Consider the following 21722-nt stretch of genomic DNA (forward strand, 5'->3'; position numbering starts at 1 on the left):
CTCCTTTTTCAGAGCCCTAGCCAAGTCGGTCTCATCCTTCATTTGGAGCAGGAAACCCCCCAGAGTATCCAGAACAATCCTCACATCCAACATCAGGGAAGGTGGCCTAGCACTCCCACACTTTAAGAACTACTACCAAGCGGCCCAGCTCAGGATTCTGAGAGAATGGCTAGGAGATAATCAACGAACGATATGGGTGACACAGGACAGGGCGGTCGCCAGAACGCCACTAGAAGACTTATTATGGACACCTAAGCAGCACAGGCACCCGAATCTTCGCATTAGCGAGATCATGAAGACCGCGCTGAACGCATGGGACGAGCAGACACGGAGAGAGAACATTACCACGACTACGGCCCCGTTCACCCCAATCTGTAGAAACCGGCAGTTCCCCCCGGGGACTGAGCAAGGGGCTTATGGGAACTGGGAGGAAGCTGGTTGCAGGAAAATAGGGGAGATGTTCGTGGACGGGGAGCTGAGATCTTTTGCCAACTGCAAATCAATTTGGAACCTCACTAATGCGGACAGGTACAAATATGAGCAGCTTAGACACTGGCTGGTCACGCCTGAGATCACCCATGCGGCGACAAGAGAACTCACCGCCTTTGAAAAGTTTCTCCTCACCAACTCAGGAGACAGAAAACTAGTCTCCAATCTCTATAGGTTCATGAATACCCAGGGAGAAGACATCAAGTGGGCATACATGAAAAGATGGGAAAAAACGCTGGGGTTAGTCATCACCGCACAGCAGTGGCAGACGTTGTGGTCCGATATCCACAAACTGACCAGAGCAGTTCAAACCAAAGAAATGTGGATTAAGATCGTCACGCAATGGCACTACACCCCAGAGAGGCTAAATAGTATGTACCCACTTACACCTAACCGCTGCTGGAGAGGCTGTACAGATGCAGGCTCGTGGAGACACATTTGGTGGGACTGCCCTAAGGTTAAACTCTTCTGGACAGGAGTAATAGCCGAACTGAAGAAGATCTTCCCAGAAGTGGACCGGTACACGGAGAAAACCTGGCTCTGTGGATTCACGGACCACAATGTCAACACACTCACCAAGGCGCAGCGAAAAAGCTTCATGAGCCTACTCATTGCGGCCTGGGCAACAATCGCACAGGGACGGAAAAATAGAGACCCACCGATGCTGTTCACCTGGCTACACAAGGTCTGGTCCCAAATGACCATGGAAAAAATCACACACAATCTCCATGGAACACATGGCTCCTTCATAAAAGAATGGGGTGGAGTGCTAGAATATCTCCAGTCAGACTACATGGCACAGTGGTGCCCGCACCCGGGAGGTGGGACGGGGAGTTGAGGGATTGTTTACCTTTTGCATCACTTACAAAATAATAAAAACATGTTTTAAAAAAAAAAGAAATGTTCTTACTCCCTATCTGGAGGGGCTTCAGAAGTGGTTAAGGATGTACCCTCCCTTTTACAGGTGGTAGTAACCATAAGAGCATCCGGTTTTAACTGACCCTTGATTAAAATAAAGTGGGTCTGTAGGTGCTGGCTAAAGTGTTTCTCTTTTTATGTGGATTGACAGCCCTTGTTTGTGCTGGAGTAGACAGGGACAGTGATAACCGTTTAACCGATTGCTACAATGGGATATACTGACTTATTTGTTTCTTTTCGTTGATAAATTCATCAAAGTCAGTTTCCTCTTCGGACTCTGGGTTTCAATATTAAAATAATTTGCAGCCTTTTTCACGGGATTATATAGCAAATGATCATTAATGGGAGAGGATGAAATCGTATCATTTGTGATTTATGGAGATGGGACAGCATTATCCTTGGGTTCAGTGCCAGGATCATATTCTAGAAAAGCATCTTCCTCACCTGCATCCAGTTCAATTATGGACTCTTAATAAGAACCAGTAGTTTTCTAATCTAAGTGTTTTAGATGGAGGTATTTCTTCCTCATGAACTATATGCTTATGCTTAATTGGATGCTTCTCTAAAAACTCCATGAAGGAAGCCATCTTGTTGAGAGTGACCTCCTAAACACCACTAGAGGGGTGTCCTGGAGTGGAAAAAGTACTTCCTCCTCTTCATGGTCTTGTGTTTGTGTTTTCTATTTTAGTGTACCCACTAAAGAGGAGGTGGCACCTGTGTACACTGACCTTGCGCCTACGGTGCATGTTTTGATGATTGTGAGGCTATTTTAAGCACAGAACTATCTTTCCTCTGTGTATGCTTGGCCTTTGGAATATGCGCAGAGAGAGAACCACTGAGCACAGAGGTTGCAGTAGACGCTGAACCGCTAGCTAGGGGAACGCATATCTATTTATCCAGCTTTTCTAAACAAGTCCCCTATGCAAAGTAGACATTTTATAGTACAATTATGACTTTGCAAAAGCCCACCTAGGATTACAGCATACCTGAAAAGGAAGTTTCCCCAATCAACATATCTACATGACAGAATTGACTGTCAATATAACAAATTGAAAAGGTATGCCTTGACCATGTCAAATGGTAAAGGTTAGAGCAGGCGGCCTACAAAGGTTACCATGTGGAGAAAGAATGGTTTCATGTTGTGAGGATCTGGGGTATTCAGGTGTACAAGTGTTACAAAGTTATTACTCACATTTCAATTGCATACTGCTCCCACTGCTCAGTTATCCACATTTAGGTTTTCCACCATGTACTGTCAATTGTCGAATTTAGGCGTTTTCTCCCACTTTCCATTTGCTGCTGTATCCCAAATTTGGTGTTTCTCCATTTACTATTGAGTTTCAAATGTTGATGTTCCTCAATTTATTACTGTCTCTCACATCTGGGCGTTTCTCCCTCTGCTCGGCTATATCAAATCTGGGTGGCAATATCTCATGTTTAAGTTTTTTCCCATCTAATACTGTATCTCAAACCTGGGTATTTCTCCCACTGCTCAAGAGTCTCAAGACTGGGTTGTTCGCCATTTACTGCTGTGTCTCATATTTGTGTGCGCTTCCATTTACTGCTCTGTCTTGGACCTGGGCGTTTCCCCCAGCTACTCTAGTGTCTCGGGTCTAGGTGGTTCTACATTTGCTGCCATGTCCGTTACTTGGGTGTTCTTCCACTTGCTTCTATGTCTCAAACGTAGGCGTTTCTACCACTGCCCAAGTTCTAAGGCCTATGTGATTCTCAATTTGCTACCGTGTTCCAAATATAGGTGGTTCCCCTCTTGCTGTAGTGTCTCAATTTCGGGGGTTCCCCAGTTTGCTGTTCGTCTCGATGTGAGCATCTTTCCCTTGCTGCTGTGTCCCAGACTTCGGTGTTTCACCATTTGCTGCTGTCTCAAACGTAGGCGTTTCTCCCTCTGCTCAAGTTCTCAAATCTAGGTGGGCCTCAGTTTGCGAGACCAGCCAATCGCCTTGGGAGACCTACAAAATTGACATTGAAGATAAACTCTGTCCGAGTTTAAGGTATGTATAAATCACACCAAGTCTGTAGACACATGCAGCAGGCACGGCTCCCCATCAATGCACTCTAGAATGCAGCTATGGCTACGTCAAATCCGGTGTAGCTGCTCGCATAGCCCTCCGCACTGAAACCCCTGACTTGCCTCAAAACCTCTGCCATTAGTATGCTGCAGCGGCAACCCACAACAAATTTAGGTCTAGCTGGGCACATATCGAGTCTCCTGCACTAGCAATCTACCTCAACCAGGACAGCACCCGCCCAGATGCCTGCTTACCGGAGTCTAGTCAGCCCACCTAAGTCATAATCCTGACAGAATGCACATGTGCATCTTAAATTAAACTCTTAGAACTTTCCCACACATGGACTACAGTTCCCGAGGGCGTTCTGACCACAAAGCGCATTGAGGCCATACAAATGGGGGAAATGGTGCTATATAAATGATGACTAAAATACAATAAAAGTAGCCAATGTACTGAATGGGTGCAAGTTGTCATCTTTTTAGTGTATGGGTTGGAAACCTGCACTTTGCTACATGTTTTGGACCATCACTCTGTCACTACAACATGGTCGCTGTGGAAACAATGGCGTATTGGTAAGTATGTGCCTTTACGCTAGACCAGTATCTTCAGCAGCAGTCTAGTCTTTTCCAAGATGGTGCCCGCCTCTCCAGATTCCTTTTATTCGTCGGAGAAAGCCAGCAAAATGCCTTGCAACCCTTTTGCTTTCTTTGGATAAGATGCTAGTTGCTTGCATTCTTGCTCTTTTACCCGTTTGCGCTCTGCTGCAGTACCGCCCTTTCCCTTATGCTCTGACCTTCCTCTTTGCTTGCTGCATTCCTCTTCCTCTTTTGACCCCCTTGCCTCCCCTTTTACTGCCACCAATTCTACTCCTCACCTTCCAGTTCTCATTTGGATTTTGTCTTCGAGCTTCCGCTACCTTTGGAATTCTTCCAACCAGACTCCACCATTCATCTCTCCTGAGATTTTTTGTGCCAATCTGGCCCTTTCGCCTTTGGGGCCTGTTCTTCCTATCTTCTTCAGTTGTTGTTCCCTGTCTTTTCAGGCGGTAGGTGGGGAAAGGTCCCATTTATACAACGAGCGCCTAGGAAAAAGGCTGAAAGACGGCAAGAAGAAACAAAGGTAATACTTGACAGATAACGTCTCCAATATAAAAGGTGAACGCTCCGAGACACTCCCATGATCCCTCGCCATTGCTATGCTAGTTCAGGCTTGTGGAAGTTTTAGTGTGACAGTTTGGATCTCCATAGGTTTTAGTCTCCTGCTGTATTGTGTTTGAAATTGAAGGTTTGTGTGTGCAAGACCAACTTTCTTTAGGTATCGCCCATTATTTACAATTCTTGAATGTTTTTGGACCTTCAACAAACACAGATGAGATTATATTGCATCTGTGCTGGAATGCTCCATTTATCTTAAAATACAGTCAAACATGTTCACCATGGCTGGTACTTAGCAGTAAGGTCACTAAAGAGGTCATAATTCGTGTCATAATTGATTTCTCATGGCAGCATCACTGATGGCATTCGAGATGTCCCAAGTGATGTTGTATGTGATTTTTTCCATGTGTTTAAGGGCTCTGCAATAGGGGCCTCATAGCTAAGGTGGCATAGCTTTCAATACATGCCGAATATTAGGGGTTTTATTGCATTAAAGCGGCACCTTACCGTCTCTTCAACAAACATTTCTTTCACTACAATACGTGTTTTGTTATGCTATGCCGTAACATGTAATTCTGCCTTCTTTTCTTCCTATAAATTAACTGATGTCATATCCTTTCTTATGAATGTGTTCTTCAGCTACGCAACATGGGGTTTATCAAATATTTCATTTTTTCTTTGTCCACTAGATAAGAATGGATTACTAATGGTGTACTGGGACGAGGAAGAGGGAGGTGGGGTAAAGTAATGTATCACTAATGGGGTTCTGATATGAGTATAGGGAAGGTGGGGGGTAATGCAACACATTATTAATGGGGAATTCAGACGAGGAAGAGGGCGACATGGTAATGCAATGGGGTATTGGGAAGTGGAAGAATGAGGCTGGGATAATGGAATAGTAAGATGAGGAAGAGAGAGGTAATGACTGGGATGTGGAAGATGGAGGTAATACAATGGATTTGTAATAAGGTACTTGGATGAGTAAGATGGAGGCCAGGTAATGCAACTGATTACTAATGGGCCCTGACCAAAAAATAGGGAGGTGGGGTAATGGATTAATTACTAATGAGGTACTGGCACGAGAAAGAAGGGGGTGGGGGTAATGCAATGGTAATGGTAATGCAATGCATTAGTATTGGGATACTGGGACGAGGAAGGTGGGGTAATGCAACAGATTATGAATAGGGTACTGGTATGAGGAAGAGATAGGTGTTGGTAATGTAACAGTTTACTAATGTGATACTGAGAAGAGGAAGAGGGCAGTAATGAAAAGGAGTACTAGAATGAGGAAAAGCCAAGCGGGTATAAATGCAATGAATTATTAATGGGGTACTGGGATGGGGGAGAGGTAGGTGGTCATAATGTAACAGATTACTAAAGAGTTACTCGGAGGGAGGTGGGGGTAATGCAATGGATTACTATTGAGGTACTGGGACAGGGAAGAGGGCGATGGCGGTAATGTAATGGATTACAAATAGGTACTGGGACGAGGAAGAGGGAGGTGGCAGTAAGGTAATAGATTACTGATAGGGTACTGGGACAAAGAAGAGGGAGGTGGGGATAACAGTACTAGGATGAGGAGGTGAGAGGTAGGGAAATGCAGTACTGGACAAGGAGGGAGGTGGCGGCAGAGTAACTGGTTACTAAGAGTACTGTGATGAGGATGAGGGAGTAATTCAACAATTACTACTGGGACAAAGAAATGGGACTTGGGGCAATAAAAATGGATTACGAATGGGCTACTGGTATGAGGAATGAGGTGGTGAGGGTAATGGAGTACTGGGACGCAGAGGAGGGTGGCAGGGGTAATGGAATAGTGGTACAAGGAAGAGAGGTGGCGATAATGTACCAAATTACTAATGGGGACTGGGACGAATATGAGGGATATGGGGGTAATGCAACAAATTACTATTGGGGTGCTGGGACAGTGGATTTGCTGGTAATGTAATGGATTACTAATATGATACTGAGACGAGGGAGGTGGATTTAGTGTAAAGGATTCCTATTGGGGTACTGGGACAAAGAATATGGAGGTGGGAATAATGGAATACTGATATGAGAAAGAGAAAGGCGGAGTAATGCAAAGGATTACTAATGGGGTACTGGGCGAGGAAGAGGGTGGTGGGGGAAATGGAGAGATCTTCACTGCTGGCCTGCCTAGACAATCAGGATCTTCACTGCTAAATCACATTAAATGCTTGTCCAATCAAAACATAGCTGCAATGTTTCGCTGTTCCATGCAGAATCTTTGAGCCAGCTCTGTTTTTCCCCGCACTGCATGCTGGGACTCGTAGGCCCACCCTTGCAATGGGAAAAACAAAGCTACAAGTTCCAGCATGCAACTGGAAGACAAAAACCGGGACTGGCTCGAGGTGGCATGCATGATATTGGGAACCTTCGCAGGGAGATCAATACAAAGGCTATTAAAAACATGCATTGGCGCCATTCGAGCTTCTGTTGCGCACTTTATTTCAATGTCATGAACCAAATTAAAGCTTTCAAAGCTAATCGAATTAATAATATCCCCTTAATATCACCCTCCCACACATTTTAGGTTAATTTAGGAAGCAATCCCTGGATTCTTTTATAATAAAGTCATTACCCCACCATCATTAACTGTGCTTGCCATATCTAATTACTTGTATATTTGTAAAAGTATGTATTCTGTTCTTTTGCCGCGCAAAACAAATCTAGATCTCGGATATCAATCTCAGAAAAATGCTAACAAAAACAATCTACACTATCCCCCATGCCCCAAACATTCAAAGATCATCCTCTTAACCTGCCCACATGCTCCCGAGACACAAAACTACCCTACTCGCTTAGCGCCATTTTCAGAAAAGAATTTAGATTTAAGTCTCAATTTTCAAAATGGCAATTTTCAGAAATGAAAAGCCTTGGATTCGGCAATGCATCACGGGGCATATGGCTAACTTACTGTATACCGGGGTATACCACTTTCCACCAAATTAAGAAAAAACTACGGGATGAATTTATGCCAAACTAACAAAGGATTTCCTTTGAGTGCTTTGTGCCCAACTTGTTTCTTATTAACAGGGTGTGCCATTAATACTATCCCTTCTGTGACGTCCACTGTACCCATGGTCCTTCACGCGTCGAGGTCCCTTAGATTGTTTTGTTTCTGATATGAGGTAGCATGAAGTGTAGCGTGAGTACAGATGTCAAAGCAGATAAGAATAGATAAAGCCAGAAAACATCTATGTGGGCGCATGTGAATCTAAGCAGATACAAGCATCAGAAATATGATTACAGTGAGCAATGTATCCCTTATGAGGCTTGTGGATCTGCTTAGATTGCATGCTATGCATAGATTAGCGAGAAGTGTCTGGAGAAGGTGGTGGGTTGTGAGAAGGTACAGCAGCAAATAGATGTTTTAGCACTGCTTGTCCCACCTTAGAATACGTGCCAATGCAGTAGTGCTGAGTAAAAGTATGCATAGAGCTAGATGTAGCGGATTTGCAAATGGCGTCCAGTGAGACGTTTGCAACGAACGCCAAAGTAGCTCCTTTACCCCTGGTAGAGTGAGCTCTTGGTGTGAAAGGCAGAGTTTTGTTTGATACAGAGTAGCACAGCTGTATGCATTTCACTATCCATCTGGAGATGGCGTTTTTTGGTGCTATGGAGTTGGTCTGCTTTTCGTAGTGGTTTTGTTTTGTTTACATAGTAAATAACCACCATCCTTACATCTAGTATAAAGAGGGTTTTCTCAGCTGAGCTTGAAGGGTTTTGAAAGAAAGCGGGTAGTTTAATGGATTGGTTGACTTGGAACTTGGATATTAACTTAGGTGAAAACCTAGGGTGTGCTCTTAGTACCAACTTGTCTTTGTGGATAACAAAGAAAGGGTCTTGCACTGACAGACCTTGTAGTTCACAGACTCTTATGGAGTTGATGGCCCTAGAAAAGCCATTTTATAAGTTAGGTGTTTAAGGCTGGATTTGTGCATAGGCACACAGGGGGGGGGGGGCTATGAGCTTTGCGAGTACCACATTTAGATCCCACTCTGGAGGTGGGTTTGAAATGGGGGGATGGAGGGGGGTGAAGCCATTTTACTCTTTCCATGATGGATTTTGGATTAAAGTATCCATGGTCATACTTATTTTCTGTAGGCTTCTCTCACAATCATTTCTAATCAATCAGACATTGTTTATGCCTTTCCCACTAGAAATCAAATTCATAGGCTCCTGCAAGTTCACATAGAGGGAATTGCTGACTGGCAGAAGTAATTTCTTAAACAGTGTCAATAGGCTCCACTCCACCCTGGCATGTATAGAAATCAGCCCCAATTCAAACCTTATTGCTGCTAAAGGGACGCAGATAGGTAACCCCAAAACTTCTTAAAATGTTTGCTTCCCACAAATCTAACCATTTCAAGGCTACATCGAAGAATAATTCTTGTCTCTAGATTAGCTTGGGAATCACCTTGCCTACATAACATTTCAAGGCTGGCATGATAGAAAAAGACCCAAATTTGCGGTTTAGCACCAAGGCTTGTGAAAGCAGCATAGTTGCCTTTTGATTTAACATATGTCTCCCATTACTATAACCTGGTGAATCCGATATCATAAAGCTGAGATATGTCATGCAGGGAGCAGAGCGAATCACTGTATTCTCCCAAGACCACACCTGGGTCCTCCTTCTTTCACTTCTTGATATGGCTAAAATGTTGGTTTTCTTTAGGTTAATCTTAAGACCATTATCACTCACATACGGGGAAAAAGACTTAAAATACTTTCAGGGCACCTACCCAGGGTTCTACTAACGCAGCCAAACTCAAATAGTCGCTCACACCAGACACATAGAGGTTGAACAGACATGCAGCTAAGATACAACCCTGTAAAAGACCAGAAAGGGTCCAAATACGGCGGGACATAGCCCCATCTTTGTTCAACCTCACCATGATAGATGAATTTTCATGCAGACCTATAATGAGATCCAATAAGCCACTTTGAATGCGCCAGCTTTTCAACTTCCCCCAAAGTCTAGCACGGTCGACACGATCAAAGGATGATGATAGAACGATGGAGGCTATATACGTGCAAGCATCCGTAGTGAATAGACCTAATCACAAGGCCATTTAAGGATGTAGAATGTGCCTTGCGGAAGCCAGTTTGAAATTTAGATTACCAGCACGTATCAGCAGCCCATCTTTCCAAATGTTGAAGTGGGATAGATGAAAAAATCTTACTATCTGCAGCCAACAACAAGATTGGTCTGTAGTTCACGGGGTCAGACCTTAGACCTTTCTTGAAAATAGGGCCAATGAAGGTGATTTGCCACATTTCAGGGTACATTTTGGTACGGACAACACTCTGAAATGGGAAGCACAAGGCATTTGCCCAGTTTCTCGGGTCATTTTGTAGAATGGCATTCAACGGGCCATTGGGCCTCACAGCTCACGAGGGTTTAGATAGAATTATTAAGTCATACACCCTATTGGCGTTGATATTAATGAGCAGATCTTGACCCATCACGTTGTTGGATTCATCAGCGAGATTTAGAGATTTTACGTTACCCAAGTTATACAAGTTCGAAAATAACTTTACCCAGGATAGCTCGTATACTGCATTTAACTGGGCAGTACATACTGACAAGGCTTGACCATTAATTAGAGACCAGAACATGCCCACATCTTTTTTGGATAGTGTTTCTAGCATCAATTGCGAGTCTTGCTGTAGCAAGACGGCACTCCGATATTTGTTTTAACTTACCTAGATTTATGTCCTGCTCCCTCTGGTTCCAAAACAACAACTTCTTCCTCCTCGCTTTCAGACAGCACAATCAGCTCAACTAAGTGACAGAAAAATGAAAACATTTAACTCCTAAACCTGAATTGCATGCAAAGCTCTGTAGGGCCAGAGTACCGGTAGAATGATCCTGCAATATTTTAACAATTATGCCTAAGTGAGTTTACAATGGTGAGGAAGCAAAATTGTGCATTACTGTAATGGGGCACTTGTAAATGTTCAAATGCAATAAACCTTTGCGTACATACATTAGAAAGTTGGAAATCGTAGTCTCTCAAAACAAGCAAAATTAGTTCAGAATACAAAGGGAGGTTATTTCTATACTGAAACGTGTTTCAGCTTCACTAAAATGTACTGCTTTAAAACAGCACAAATGTCAGAAAACGCCACACAAAAATGAATTTCACCCAAACTTTAATAAAAGAATAATGGAATAAAAGATTTGTGTTTGGTTGAGGCATATGGGTATAACACAGCAGCAGTTTTATACAGCTGTTTTTATGCAATTTTGTTGTGAAAAAGAGTTGGCCAAGGAAAGTTGCTTCCTCGCTCTATAATCAGTGTAAAGAAGTCAGGAGAGCTGATAGATCCACCCCAGTTCCTCCTCTTTAGAGCCCTTAACTTCCCCTTTACTTGTTCTCCCCTTCACTCATGTACTACTCCCATCTCCTGACTCCCTTACCCCCCTGCTCCCAGACCCGGTCACCTGTAGACAAAGCTCTGAGGCTACTTTAAAGTTAGGGAGGCTGTGCAAACATACTAACACAGGAATTAAGGGCTAGCACAGCAAGCTAGTTACCCTATAATATTGCTGGTAAGATAGCTCTGCAGAGTGAGCACTTGCTGCTGTTTTCTAGTTTTGACCTTCAGGTCTGTTAGGGAGAATTCTCAGAAATGTGCTAAATCCCTTCTACCTTAGAGCCGCCCAGCTCTTTTGCTGGACTTTAGGACTTTTTATCTCTCATGCAATTTGAATGTGATTTAACTCCATAGGCATCATCTTTACATTGTGTTACACAGCACCTTCAGTGCAGTGGCACAGGGAAGTCTTAGATTTCCCAAAGGTTTACATACTTTCTCTTGGTGAAACTACTGTTTCCAAGAGCAGTGAAGTGAAATTGACTTTACTTACATTTTGTAACTTTCTAGACCCAGCACACACTATCTTACAATAGGGTGCTGGAGAGGTTACTTAGAATCCACTTTGTCTAGTTTCTCATGTAACTTTTTTATGTTACCCTTTCTACAATTAATGGCTGGTGGCAGTGGTTTACTTTTTACTACCATTGTGTGTTTTTACTGCGGGCTGCGTTCGCAGCCACGGTAAGGCACCCATGGGTGGCCATTTTGTCAAAATGGCCCTGGTCGTCTTCTTTCGGCATTTCTTGTCAGGAAGGTCCTTCTTGAGATTTACTCTGTGTGCCAAACCATGTTTGGTCTCTTTGTTAGTTTTGTCTTTGGCAGGATTCACAAGTGAAGCCCGCCTCTAGCTCCAGTATGTGTGGCAGGGGCAGGAAGTGAGGGAGGTGCCCAAAACTCCCTGTGCTTAATCCCCTTGGTTACAGGAATGCACCCAAAGGTGATTGGCCAGCTGGCTGTCTAGCAAGGATAGCCACCCTGCAGTGCGATTGACAGCTAGGCTGGAATGAATGGGAGAAACTTGCATAAAAGGTGAGGCTTTTTGGCTGGAAGGCAGAGTCGATCACTGGACGAAGGAATCCGAAGAAGAACTTGGAAGAGACACCTGCTGCAACTCCTGGACCGTTGGTTTGCCCGGTGAAGCCCTGCTGCTTGCTGAAGCTCCGAATTCACCTCGACTAGAGAAGCCCTGCAGGGACGACTTCTACCTTTGTGTTGGTGGGACCAATCAACTCCAAAGTTAGCCCGTCTGGACAGCCTCTCGAAGCTGGTTGTATTCCCACTGCTGCTGGAACCGAAGAGCCAGGGAGAGGAACATCAGATTGTGTGCGTTGCTTTTAAGTCAGACCCGAGCGTTAGGAAGATACTACGGACTTCCCTGATGCAGGACTGACCAAGCCTGAGCCACCTCAACAGAGTGCTGGACCCCAGATACGAGGAATGTCTGAAGTGGTATCCGAGAACTGCAGTGTTGCTATTTGCTGTCAGTCGCGAGAAGCTGAAACACAGAAGAACTGCCGAATCGAAGTATGCCCATTGCTGCCCCATTGCAAAGCAGGAGTCCCCAGACGCCCTCCCTCTTGTCCCCCCGACTGCGGCTCAGGAACAACAGGATCTACAGAGCTGTACAGGAACAGAAGCCAGCTGGAACCATTTCTTCTAACCAGAGGTACTGCAAAGTCTAAGAGAACTTACTTCTTGTTGTGTAGAACTTACTTGCTCTCCGTTGAGACCTGTCTTGGTTGCCTTGCAGAGTTGCTAAAGCTTTTCCCCCTCACAAGCCTCTCAGCTCGTGGCCCTTCAAGTGTTCTATTTTCTACAAACATTTTCAAAAACATTGTGCAAGACTTTTTACCTACCTGCAAAGATCTTCAGCTGCCCTTGACATTGTGCAATTAACATTGGCTGTCCTGGCTCCCCGAGAGACTCCTCTTTACCTCTGACTTTGTGCTTTGGAAGGTGTTTAAAAGTACTTGCCTGTTTATGAGTTATTTGCTAACTTTTCTTTTATTCCTCTATTCTATCTTTTACACCTATCTCAGTATTGCTCTAAATGTACCAGTGATGAATCAAGTCCACAGTGTCCTAGCTATTTAAGTCACCTGAGGTTGTAGGATGCGTCTGCGTGCCATCCCCAATGGGTGTCAAATGATTTAAAGAAACTAAGAGTGTGTTTTGAAGTGTATTTAAGTGTTACATGTTTTGCTCCCTTTCTGAAGAAGGTTTATTTATATAACTGACTGTGAAATAAATTAATAATTGTTTTAGCAATAAAACTTGAGTGTAAGTGTTTATTTGGATAACTGTATTGTGAAACTCTGTCACAACATTACTGCTCACATTGACCCTTCTTCAGATAAGCCTGGCTGCTCGACCACACTACCAACCTGTGTATTCCAGACTTATACCAAAGGTTGGGTCCCTATTGCCAGGAGGTCAAGGTTATTGTAGTGCACCCAAAGGGTACTGCATAGAATCTTGCCTAACAAGGTCGCAGGTTCAAATCCCAACAAGGCCAAAACAGCCTTTCATCCTTCCGAGGTCGTAAAACGAGTACCAACTTCGGTTGGGATGACGATGATGTATGTAAATATGTTTTATGTACAGCGCTTAGGCGTTAATGCTATATAAATAACAAATTATTATCATTATATTCTGTTGTTTTTTGAAAACTTCTCCCTTCCTTTGCTAATATTCCCTTCTGGTCTTTGACTCATGCAGTCAGTGCCAGGATGCTGCTCCGGGGGTTGTGTCCCCTTTTAGGTTCATACCTATACCTATACCTATCTTACTCCACTTAAAGGAAGATAGAACTGACAGGGCTTCCATAAACCCTCACGAGCGAAGTAGGATTAAACTGATCTAGCAGTTAAATAGTTGACCGTGGAAACTTGAGACTTCTTTTCTAATCCCATCTTCAGCATTTGAACAACATATTGTGGGATTTCTTGCACACCACTCTCTCTGTGTGCCTCAACTTTTAAAAATATGATGTGAAATATGTAAAAGGAAACTGATTAGTGTGCCATCTAAAATGGTCTCAATTACAGGTTTCTTTCAAAGACAACTGTAGTTTTTTCCCGGTCTTAACCCGACCACACCCTTGCGGCCACCCCACAACACCACCTCTCCCCACAACCACCCACCCGATAATTTTCTATTCAGAGCACCTCACGTTTAGATGCTTCTGCTTCAGTAATCAGGGTTCGAAATTGAGAGGAGCTGGGAGCTATTTAGCTCCTGCTTCTAGCCTAGGAGCGTCTGGTTAGCTTGAAAGTAACATCTACCAGGAGCTACCTTTGGCTCCCCAACCCAACTGATGCCTTACAAACATGCATACATGCCATTACATTTGAGTATTTGAGAATGATAATAAAGAAGTAGGACACATCTATTACACATTTAAAGGTAATGAATCATTGATAATGGTCAAAAAGTGGGCATCTCATAATGGAAGTTAGATTTGCGATGCACTGAGTACTCGCTCCCGGTCCCCCAGCAGTAGCTCCTGCATACTGGGTGATGACTGACACCCAGGAGCTGGTTTTAGCTCCTGCTCATCGAATGTTAAGTTTGAACACTGAATAATTGTTGTGTGTAAAGCACTCTGCGGATCCTTTCTTGGAAAAAGATCAAATAAATTGAATACATATAAAATACAACAACAAACCTCCACATTACCCTGACTCTAACCAGATGAATGGTGATGAAATAACAGCCCTACATACATCCTTTAGGACAGAAATAGGACTACTGTATTAGCCATTAAACAGATGTAAAAGGACTAGCACTGCACAATCTATGACGCAGTACCAACACGAAAAATCCCATAAACCCATGGCCCGATCCGATTGCCCTTATTTTAAAACCTTGGGTTAGTGTTGTAGCACTTCTAGACATGGACAGAGTCCACTGTCAGAAAATAGCTGCACAACTGCCTTCTGCATGTATACAGCACTAAGAAATGGAATGTACATTACACAGTCATGCATGACTCTTGCTGGGAGACTTTGTACAAGCCAATTGCCCAGCTAAGGGTAGAAATGTATTTCCCTCCTTCAGAGATATTCTGTGGCTACTGAATTGCATTTGATGACGACTCCAAGTTTAGGAAAAATCTCCGAGATCGTCAAACTGCAGGAATTGTGGATGTTTGGTCCCTGCATCCTTTTGTATTTCTTAAAAGCTGGGGAGAGCGGATTTCGTGACCTTTCTGGAGGATTTCAAATTTGAATTTTGAGGAATTTGTAACATGCGCACAACGAACTTAATCGTATCCTGGCGCAGATGATAACATATGATGGGGAGAGAACAAAATCATGATAGAGACAGGTAGCACAGAACTTGAAACAAAGCTGGCAATCATCGAGCTTACTTTAATAGGTAAGTCTTTAAGCCTGCTCTAAATTTTAACAGGGAAGTTGCCGGTCTTAAGCTCAACAGAAGACTGGTCTATAGTCTAGGTCCGACAACTGAAAAACAGCGATCTCCTCTCGATCTGCAATTTGTCCTCGGAATAACAAGACAAAGTTGATCTTCAGATCTCAGGGCTCAAGTTAGTCGGTATTGCTTCAATTTATTGATTAAGTAGGCCGGTGCCAGCCCAGTCAGACATTTGTAGATCAAGCACCCAACTTTGAATTTAATCCGATCCTCCACTGGCAAACAGTGCAATGATCGGCGGAGACCAGAAATATGGGTGTTTTTGGCTACATCAAAGACCAGTCTAACACCTGCATTTTGTGCCTTTTGGAAGCGTTGAATCTGATTGGTTGGTGCTCCATCCAAAAGTCCATTATAATAGTCTAAATTGGAGTTGACTAGGGCCCCAACAACCACAGCACGATCAGTAGTAGGTATATAGGGTAGTGCTTGACGCAAAAAGGCAAATGTTATAAAAAACTGATTAGACTTTGGCTGAGACCTGGGCATTACATCCCAGGTCACCCTGCCAAATACAGCCGAGATTCTTTATTTTAGTGGAATACTTAAGGCTGGTACCCAGAAACTGGGGTGAAGGAGGACATTTATTTCCTGCAAGGAGATGCTTAGGACCAAACATGATCACCTCGTTTTTTTTGGGGTTAAGCTGCAGCCAATTCTTTTCCATCCACAAACCAATTTCTTCCAAACAACTGCTAACCAGGGCAAGGGCTTCCTCGAAATCATCAAGCCTTATATATAGCTGGGTGTCGTCAGCATATCAATGAAATCTGAGATGATATTTCTCTAAGATATTCATAAGAGCACGAAGATAGATATTAAAAAGAAGTGGAGAAAGTGCCGATCCCTGCGGTACACCACAGCACTGGAGAAGAATATCTGAGAGGAAGCCACCAACCTGAACATGTTGTTGGCGACCAGTAAGAAAAGCTGTGAACCACTGTAACGCACAAATTGAAAGGAGATATTTGCCAGCCACTACCCTAGACCTGCACTTCTGTAAGGCTGTCTGTTATAGGAGCGAATGGAGTCTTTCAATTGAAAGGAAGCCCAAGGACATATTCCTGGATCTCTTGGTGCAAGGAATAACTGGCAATCTAGGTGTCTCTTATCTATACCACGAGCAAACAGTCCTTGAGGAAGTATCTATCAAATCTTTGTAAATTCGGAGCTGGGGTAGAGAAGCCTCCTTGCATTTTGGGACTGCCAGTCTGCAAACTGAGCAGTGATTTTGTGCTGACTTCACAGAAAGAGTGACATCACTGGTCCTAGGAAATTACTATGGGCATCATCACGAGTTGGGCGGTATTACCGCCGGGATACCGCCCGGGCTAATAGCGTTGCCACCAAACTCTCTGGCGCTATTAGCCAAGATCACGGGTTTGGCGATAATGGTAATTACCTATTGGGTCCTGGACCCAATAGGGAATTTTCGGCGCAATAAGTGCACGCTAATTGCACCCGAAAATGGTCATTTATCCGGGCGCATTTAACCCCAGCTTAGAGCTGGGGGTAAATTCAGCCAAACCCATGATTTGGCGGACCCTTAAATGCAGCGGTAATAGCGCTAATGCCGCATTTAAGCGTTACCATCAAACTCGTGATGAGGCTGTATGTGCTTACCATTCTAGCTATTTTGTGAACTGATTGGTGAATTAGTGACGACTGTTTTTCTGCAACACGGAGCTAAAGAACAAGTTACTCTTTTACCTGGTAACGTTCTTTCGATGGGATGGTCCGACAACGTATTCCATATCTATGACCACAATCACCACAGCTGTGCTGCTTCGGAAAATCTTTCGGCGTCTGCATCCTGCGTCGATGACGTCGATACGCTGTCCTCGAGGGCCTCCGTCGAGCCGACGTCACCGGATGTTATAAGTTGGACGCACGACGCCCGTAGCCTCAGTTCTAGTTTTTTCCCCAGAACGTGTGGCACCAAACCACTGCCAGTATGACCACAGAAAGCCTTGCGGAAACGTAAGCTGCAATCGCATAAGAAATTCTGTAGCGGGGCAGGTAGGGAGGGAGCGATATGGAATACGTCGTCGGACCATCCCATCGAAAGAACGTTACCAGGTAAGAGAGTAAATTGTTCTTCGAGGGGATTGGGTCCTCTGACGTATTCCATAACTATGACAGACTCCCAAAGCAGTACCAACGTATGGAGGAGGAAAAAGAATTTAGAATATAGAAATTTAGAATGCCCAATCAAATCGCACAGTAAAGGACCGCCTTGCCAAAGGCCAGATCCTGCCCATGGATAGAATCGAGGGAGTAGTGACGTACAAAAGTATGGACCGAAGCCCAAGTGGCTGCATCACAGATGTCACGAATAGGAACACCCCTCTGCGGGGCAGTAGAGGCAGCCATACCCCTAGTAGAATGAGCCCGTAACCCTACCGGAGGGTCCTTACCCGCCATTCATCTAGACAAAGGTCCTCATTACACGGTAGGCGGTGGACCAAGGTGCTATTAGCACCTTGGGTCCATGCAGATAAAATACCGGCACCGCCTTGGAGGAAAGGGGAATTACCGCCCTGTTCCAAGGTTGGCGGGGCGGTAATTCCCCCTTCCCCCCATTGCCCTTCCCCATTCCCATTTTTGCCCCATAGGTGCTAATTACGGTACCGCAAAAAAAGCAGGCGTTAAAGTACCAACCCGCAAAGGGACCTCGTAATCAGGCGGTAAGGGTTAACGGTCACCGGTACCATTACTGGTGACCGTTAACCCTTACCGCCTTCTGTGTAATGAGGCCCAAAGTCTGCTTAGTCACAGCTTGTCCCAAGCGCCTTCCAGCGTAACCAATAAAGAGCTGATCGTCCACTCTGACCCGGGACATGCGAGAAACGTACAAACTTAAAGCTCTCCTAGGATCCAACCTATGGAGCCTCTCCGCTTCCTTACCAGGATGTGGAGGAGAATAAAATGCCGGAAGAATAACCTTCTTGCTCAAATGAAATTCCGACACCACCTTCGGAAGAAAGGAAGGACAAACTCTAAGGAAAACCCTGTCCTTATGAAACACAGTGAAGGGTGGCTTAACTGAAAGTGTCTGCAACTCACTCACTCTGTGAGAGGAAGTGACCGCAACTAAAAACACAGTTTTAAGGGTTAACAGCCTCAAAGGACAAGAATGTAAAGGCTCAAACAGAGCACCCCTTAGGAATTTCCGAACAAGGTTCAAATCCCAACCAGGCACCTGGAAAGGTGATGGTGGAAACACATTAGTAAATCCTTTGAGAAACTGAGAAATTAAAGGAATTTTGAAATAAGAACACTCCTCAGACGAGCGCTTAAATATAGACAGCACCGCCAGGTAACCTTTAACAGTACCCAATTGCAGGCCCCTTTGTGCCAACAAAAGCAAAAAAGACAGAACCACAGGAATGTCACATGAAAAAGGATCCACATTATTAACCCTGCACCAGTCGCAGAACTTTCTCCAACGGCAATGGTACAGGGACTTAGTTGCCGGCCGTCTCGCCGAAAGCAACACCTCCATCACGTCTTCAGGGAGGTCCAAAGCCTTATACCTCAACCTTTCAGAAGCCAAGCGTGAAGGATGAGGGATCTGACCTCGGGATGGAGAACCTGACCCCCCCTCCCGTGAGAGGAGGTTTTCTCGGTGGGGAAGACGACGTGGAGGGCAGATGGACGAGAAGGTCCGGGTACCACGTCCTCCGAGCCCAAGCCGGAGCAATGAGGATCATCCGGGAACTGAACCTCCGTAGCACTTACGGGATGACGGGGACTGGAGGAAATGCGTACAGCAGTGGGAAGGACCACTCCACCACGAACGCATCTCCTAAGGCTCCTTTTGGAGGAAATTCCCGCAAGCAGAACCTTTTGCACTTCCGGTTGACACTGGAGGCGAAGAGATCCACCTGAGGGGTCCCCCAAAGGGCGGAGATCTCCAGAAGAATCTCCTGAGCCAGCTCCCATTCGTGAGAGATTGCGCTCTGCCCGCTCAGAGCGCCCACCGTCTCATTTTCGTCTCCGGCCAGATGAACTGCTGAATCGAAACTTCCTGCTGGATGGCCCAGAACCAGAGCTGCATCGCCTCCCTGAACCGAGGAAGTGGCCCTGCCCCCCCTTTTGTTGAGGCAGTGCATGGCCACTGTGTTGTCCGTCAGAATCAGGACATTCTTTCCTCGCACAGTCGGCAGAAAAGCCTTCAGGGCAAGCCTGAAGGCCCTCAGCTCCAACAGATTGATATTGAGTCTGGACTCTGACAGAGACCAACGACCGCTGACTGTCAACTCGTTGGCATGAGCTCCCCATCCCGTGAGGGAAGCGTCCGTCGCGATCGTCACCTCCGGCCAGGGTAGCCAAAACGGAGCCCCCTTCATCAGATTGCCTTCGACGGCCCACCACAGAAGGTCCTGGGCAACCCAGGGCGGCACCTGAACGGGGTCCGACATCCTGCCAGAGGATTGCGACCACTGCATCCTGAGGGCCCACTGCAGAGATTTCATCCGCAACCTGGCCTTCGGCACCAGAAAAATGCAGGATGCCATGAGGCCGGGCAAACCTCAAGAACTCGAACGCCGGGAGACTCTGGGAATGTTGAAACTTGTGCACCATCTGCTGAATGTGAAGAGCCCTCACCTGGGGAGGAAAACACTGCTCCAGGGATGTGTCGAGCACTGCTCCGATGTACTGGAGCCGCTGGTTGGTGTCAAATGGGACTTTTTTAAGTTGAGGGAGAAACCCAGCTTGTGAAGGGAGTGGCAGGTGACAGACGGATGGTCCAGGACTTGCTCAGTAGAGCGCACCCTGATCAACCAATCGTCCAGGTAGGGGTAGACGTGAATCCCCCCTTTCCTGAGATACGCTGCCATCACCACCATGAGCTTGGTGAAGACCCTCGGGGTGGAGGAAAGGCAGGACCCAAAACTGAAAGTGCGAGTCGCCAACCGCGAACCTCAGGTACTTCTTGTGCCTTGGATGGATTGGCACATGAAAATAAGCATCCTTGTGGTTGAGAGACACCAACCAGTCCTGAAGTTGAAGGGCCTGGAGGACTTGAGAAAGAGTAACCATCTTGAACTTGTCCCTCCTGAGGAGCTTGTTCAAACCGCGCAAGTCCATGATGGGTCTCAATCCCCCGTCTTTCTTCGAAATCAAAAAATAAGGGGCATACCATCCCTTGTTCCTCTCCGCTACAGTCCCCAGTTCTATGGCGCCTTTCTCCAGCAGGGATTGAATTTCCTGTGCAAGGAGCGGATCCGGACTCTTCAAAGAGAGATTCCCCGGTGGATTGTCTTGAGGCCTCTGCCGGAAAGGAAGACAGTAGCCGTGGGCTATGATCTCGAGAACCCACACATCTGAAGTAATGGCTCGCCACTCTACAAGATGCTGCGCCAGCCTTCCCCAAACCGGCGAACCATGGGACATGGCCTCATGACTGAGCTGAAGCGGCTGCGGCAGTGCCTGAGGGCAAAGAGGCAACAGCCTGAGCGGCCTTGGAACCTCGAGTACCCTGTTTTCCACCTCTGGCACTCCTACGGTGGCCCCTTTCACTTGCAGCTCCTCTCGATTTACTAAAGGTTGACTAACAACGAAAGGAACCTCCCCTCCATTGCTCTCCCCTAGGACGAAAAGTCGGAGGTTTGCGAACTGCAGCGCCCAACGACTTCGCTGCAGCTTTGGAGGTCTGCAACCTCTCAAGGCTCTCGTCAGCCTTGCTGCCAAAAAGGTGTTCACCATCAAAGGGCATGTTGAGGAGCTGGGCCTGCACATCAGGAGCAAACCCCCAACTTCCACAACCACGCAAACCTGCGTATTACGGTGCTCGCTGCCATGGACCGGCTGACACAATCTGTCATGTCCAAACCCGACTGAACGGTCTCACACATGGCATCCTTCCCACCCTGTACAATAGCAAGAAAACCATCCCGTTCCTCCCCTTCGGGAATATGTTCAGCCGCCAAGGAAATACAGTTCCACAGAGTGTGCGTGAAACGTGACAAGGCACACACGGAGTTGGCTGCCTGTAAAGCCATACCCCCTGAAGAAAACACTTTCTTCGCCCAGCCATCAAAACACTTGTCGTCCCTATCAGGAGGGATGGTAGGGTACAACGCCTGCTTTGCTGGGGCCGTGGCCGCCTGCACTACCAAACTCTCCGGAGTGGGGTGCGTGGTCAAGTAGCAGGGGTCACTGCTGGCTGGGTGGTATTTTCGTGGCAAAGACTTGCTCACTGCCGGGAGACTCTCCGGAGCAGTTCAAGCTGCAGCCACCCTTCTTTGCAAAGCCATATGGAATGGCAGTACCGGGTCAG

General features: G+C 45.8%; 1 protein-coding gene across 2 annotated transcripts in view; it reads right to left on the reverse strand.

Annotated features, from left to right (window-relative positions):
• Positions 1-21722, reverse strand: part of EXOSC9 (exosome component 9) — a 1088118-nt gene that overhangs the window by 70116 nt on the left and 996280 nt on the right. For both annotated transcript variants that reach the window (XM_069631163.1, XM_069631164.1), the window contains one exon: positions 10319-10397. In XM_069631163.1, the coding sequence (XP_069487264.1) occupies positions 10319-10397 (79 nt within the window). The remainder of the gene's footprint in view (positions 1-10318; positions 10398-21722) is intronic.

This window comes from Ambystoma mexicanum, chromosome 6q (assembly GCF_040938575.1).
Source record: "Ambystoma mexicanum isolate Mex_15411 chromosome 6q, UKY_AmexF1_1, whole genome shotgun sequence".
NCBI classification, from domain to species: domain Eukaryota; kingdom Metazoa; phylum Chordata; class Amphibia; order Caudata; family Ambystomatidae; genus Ambystoma; species Ambystoma mexicanum.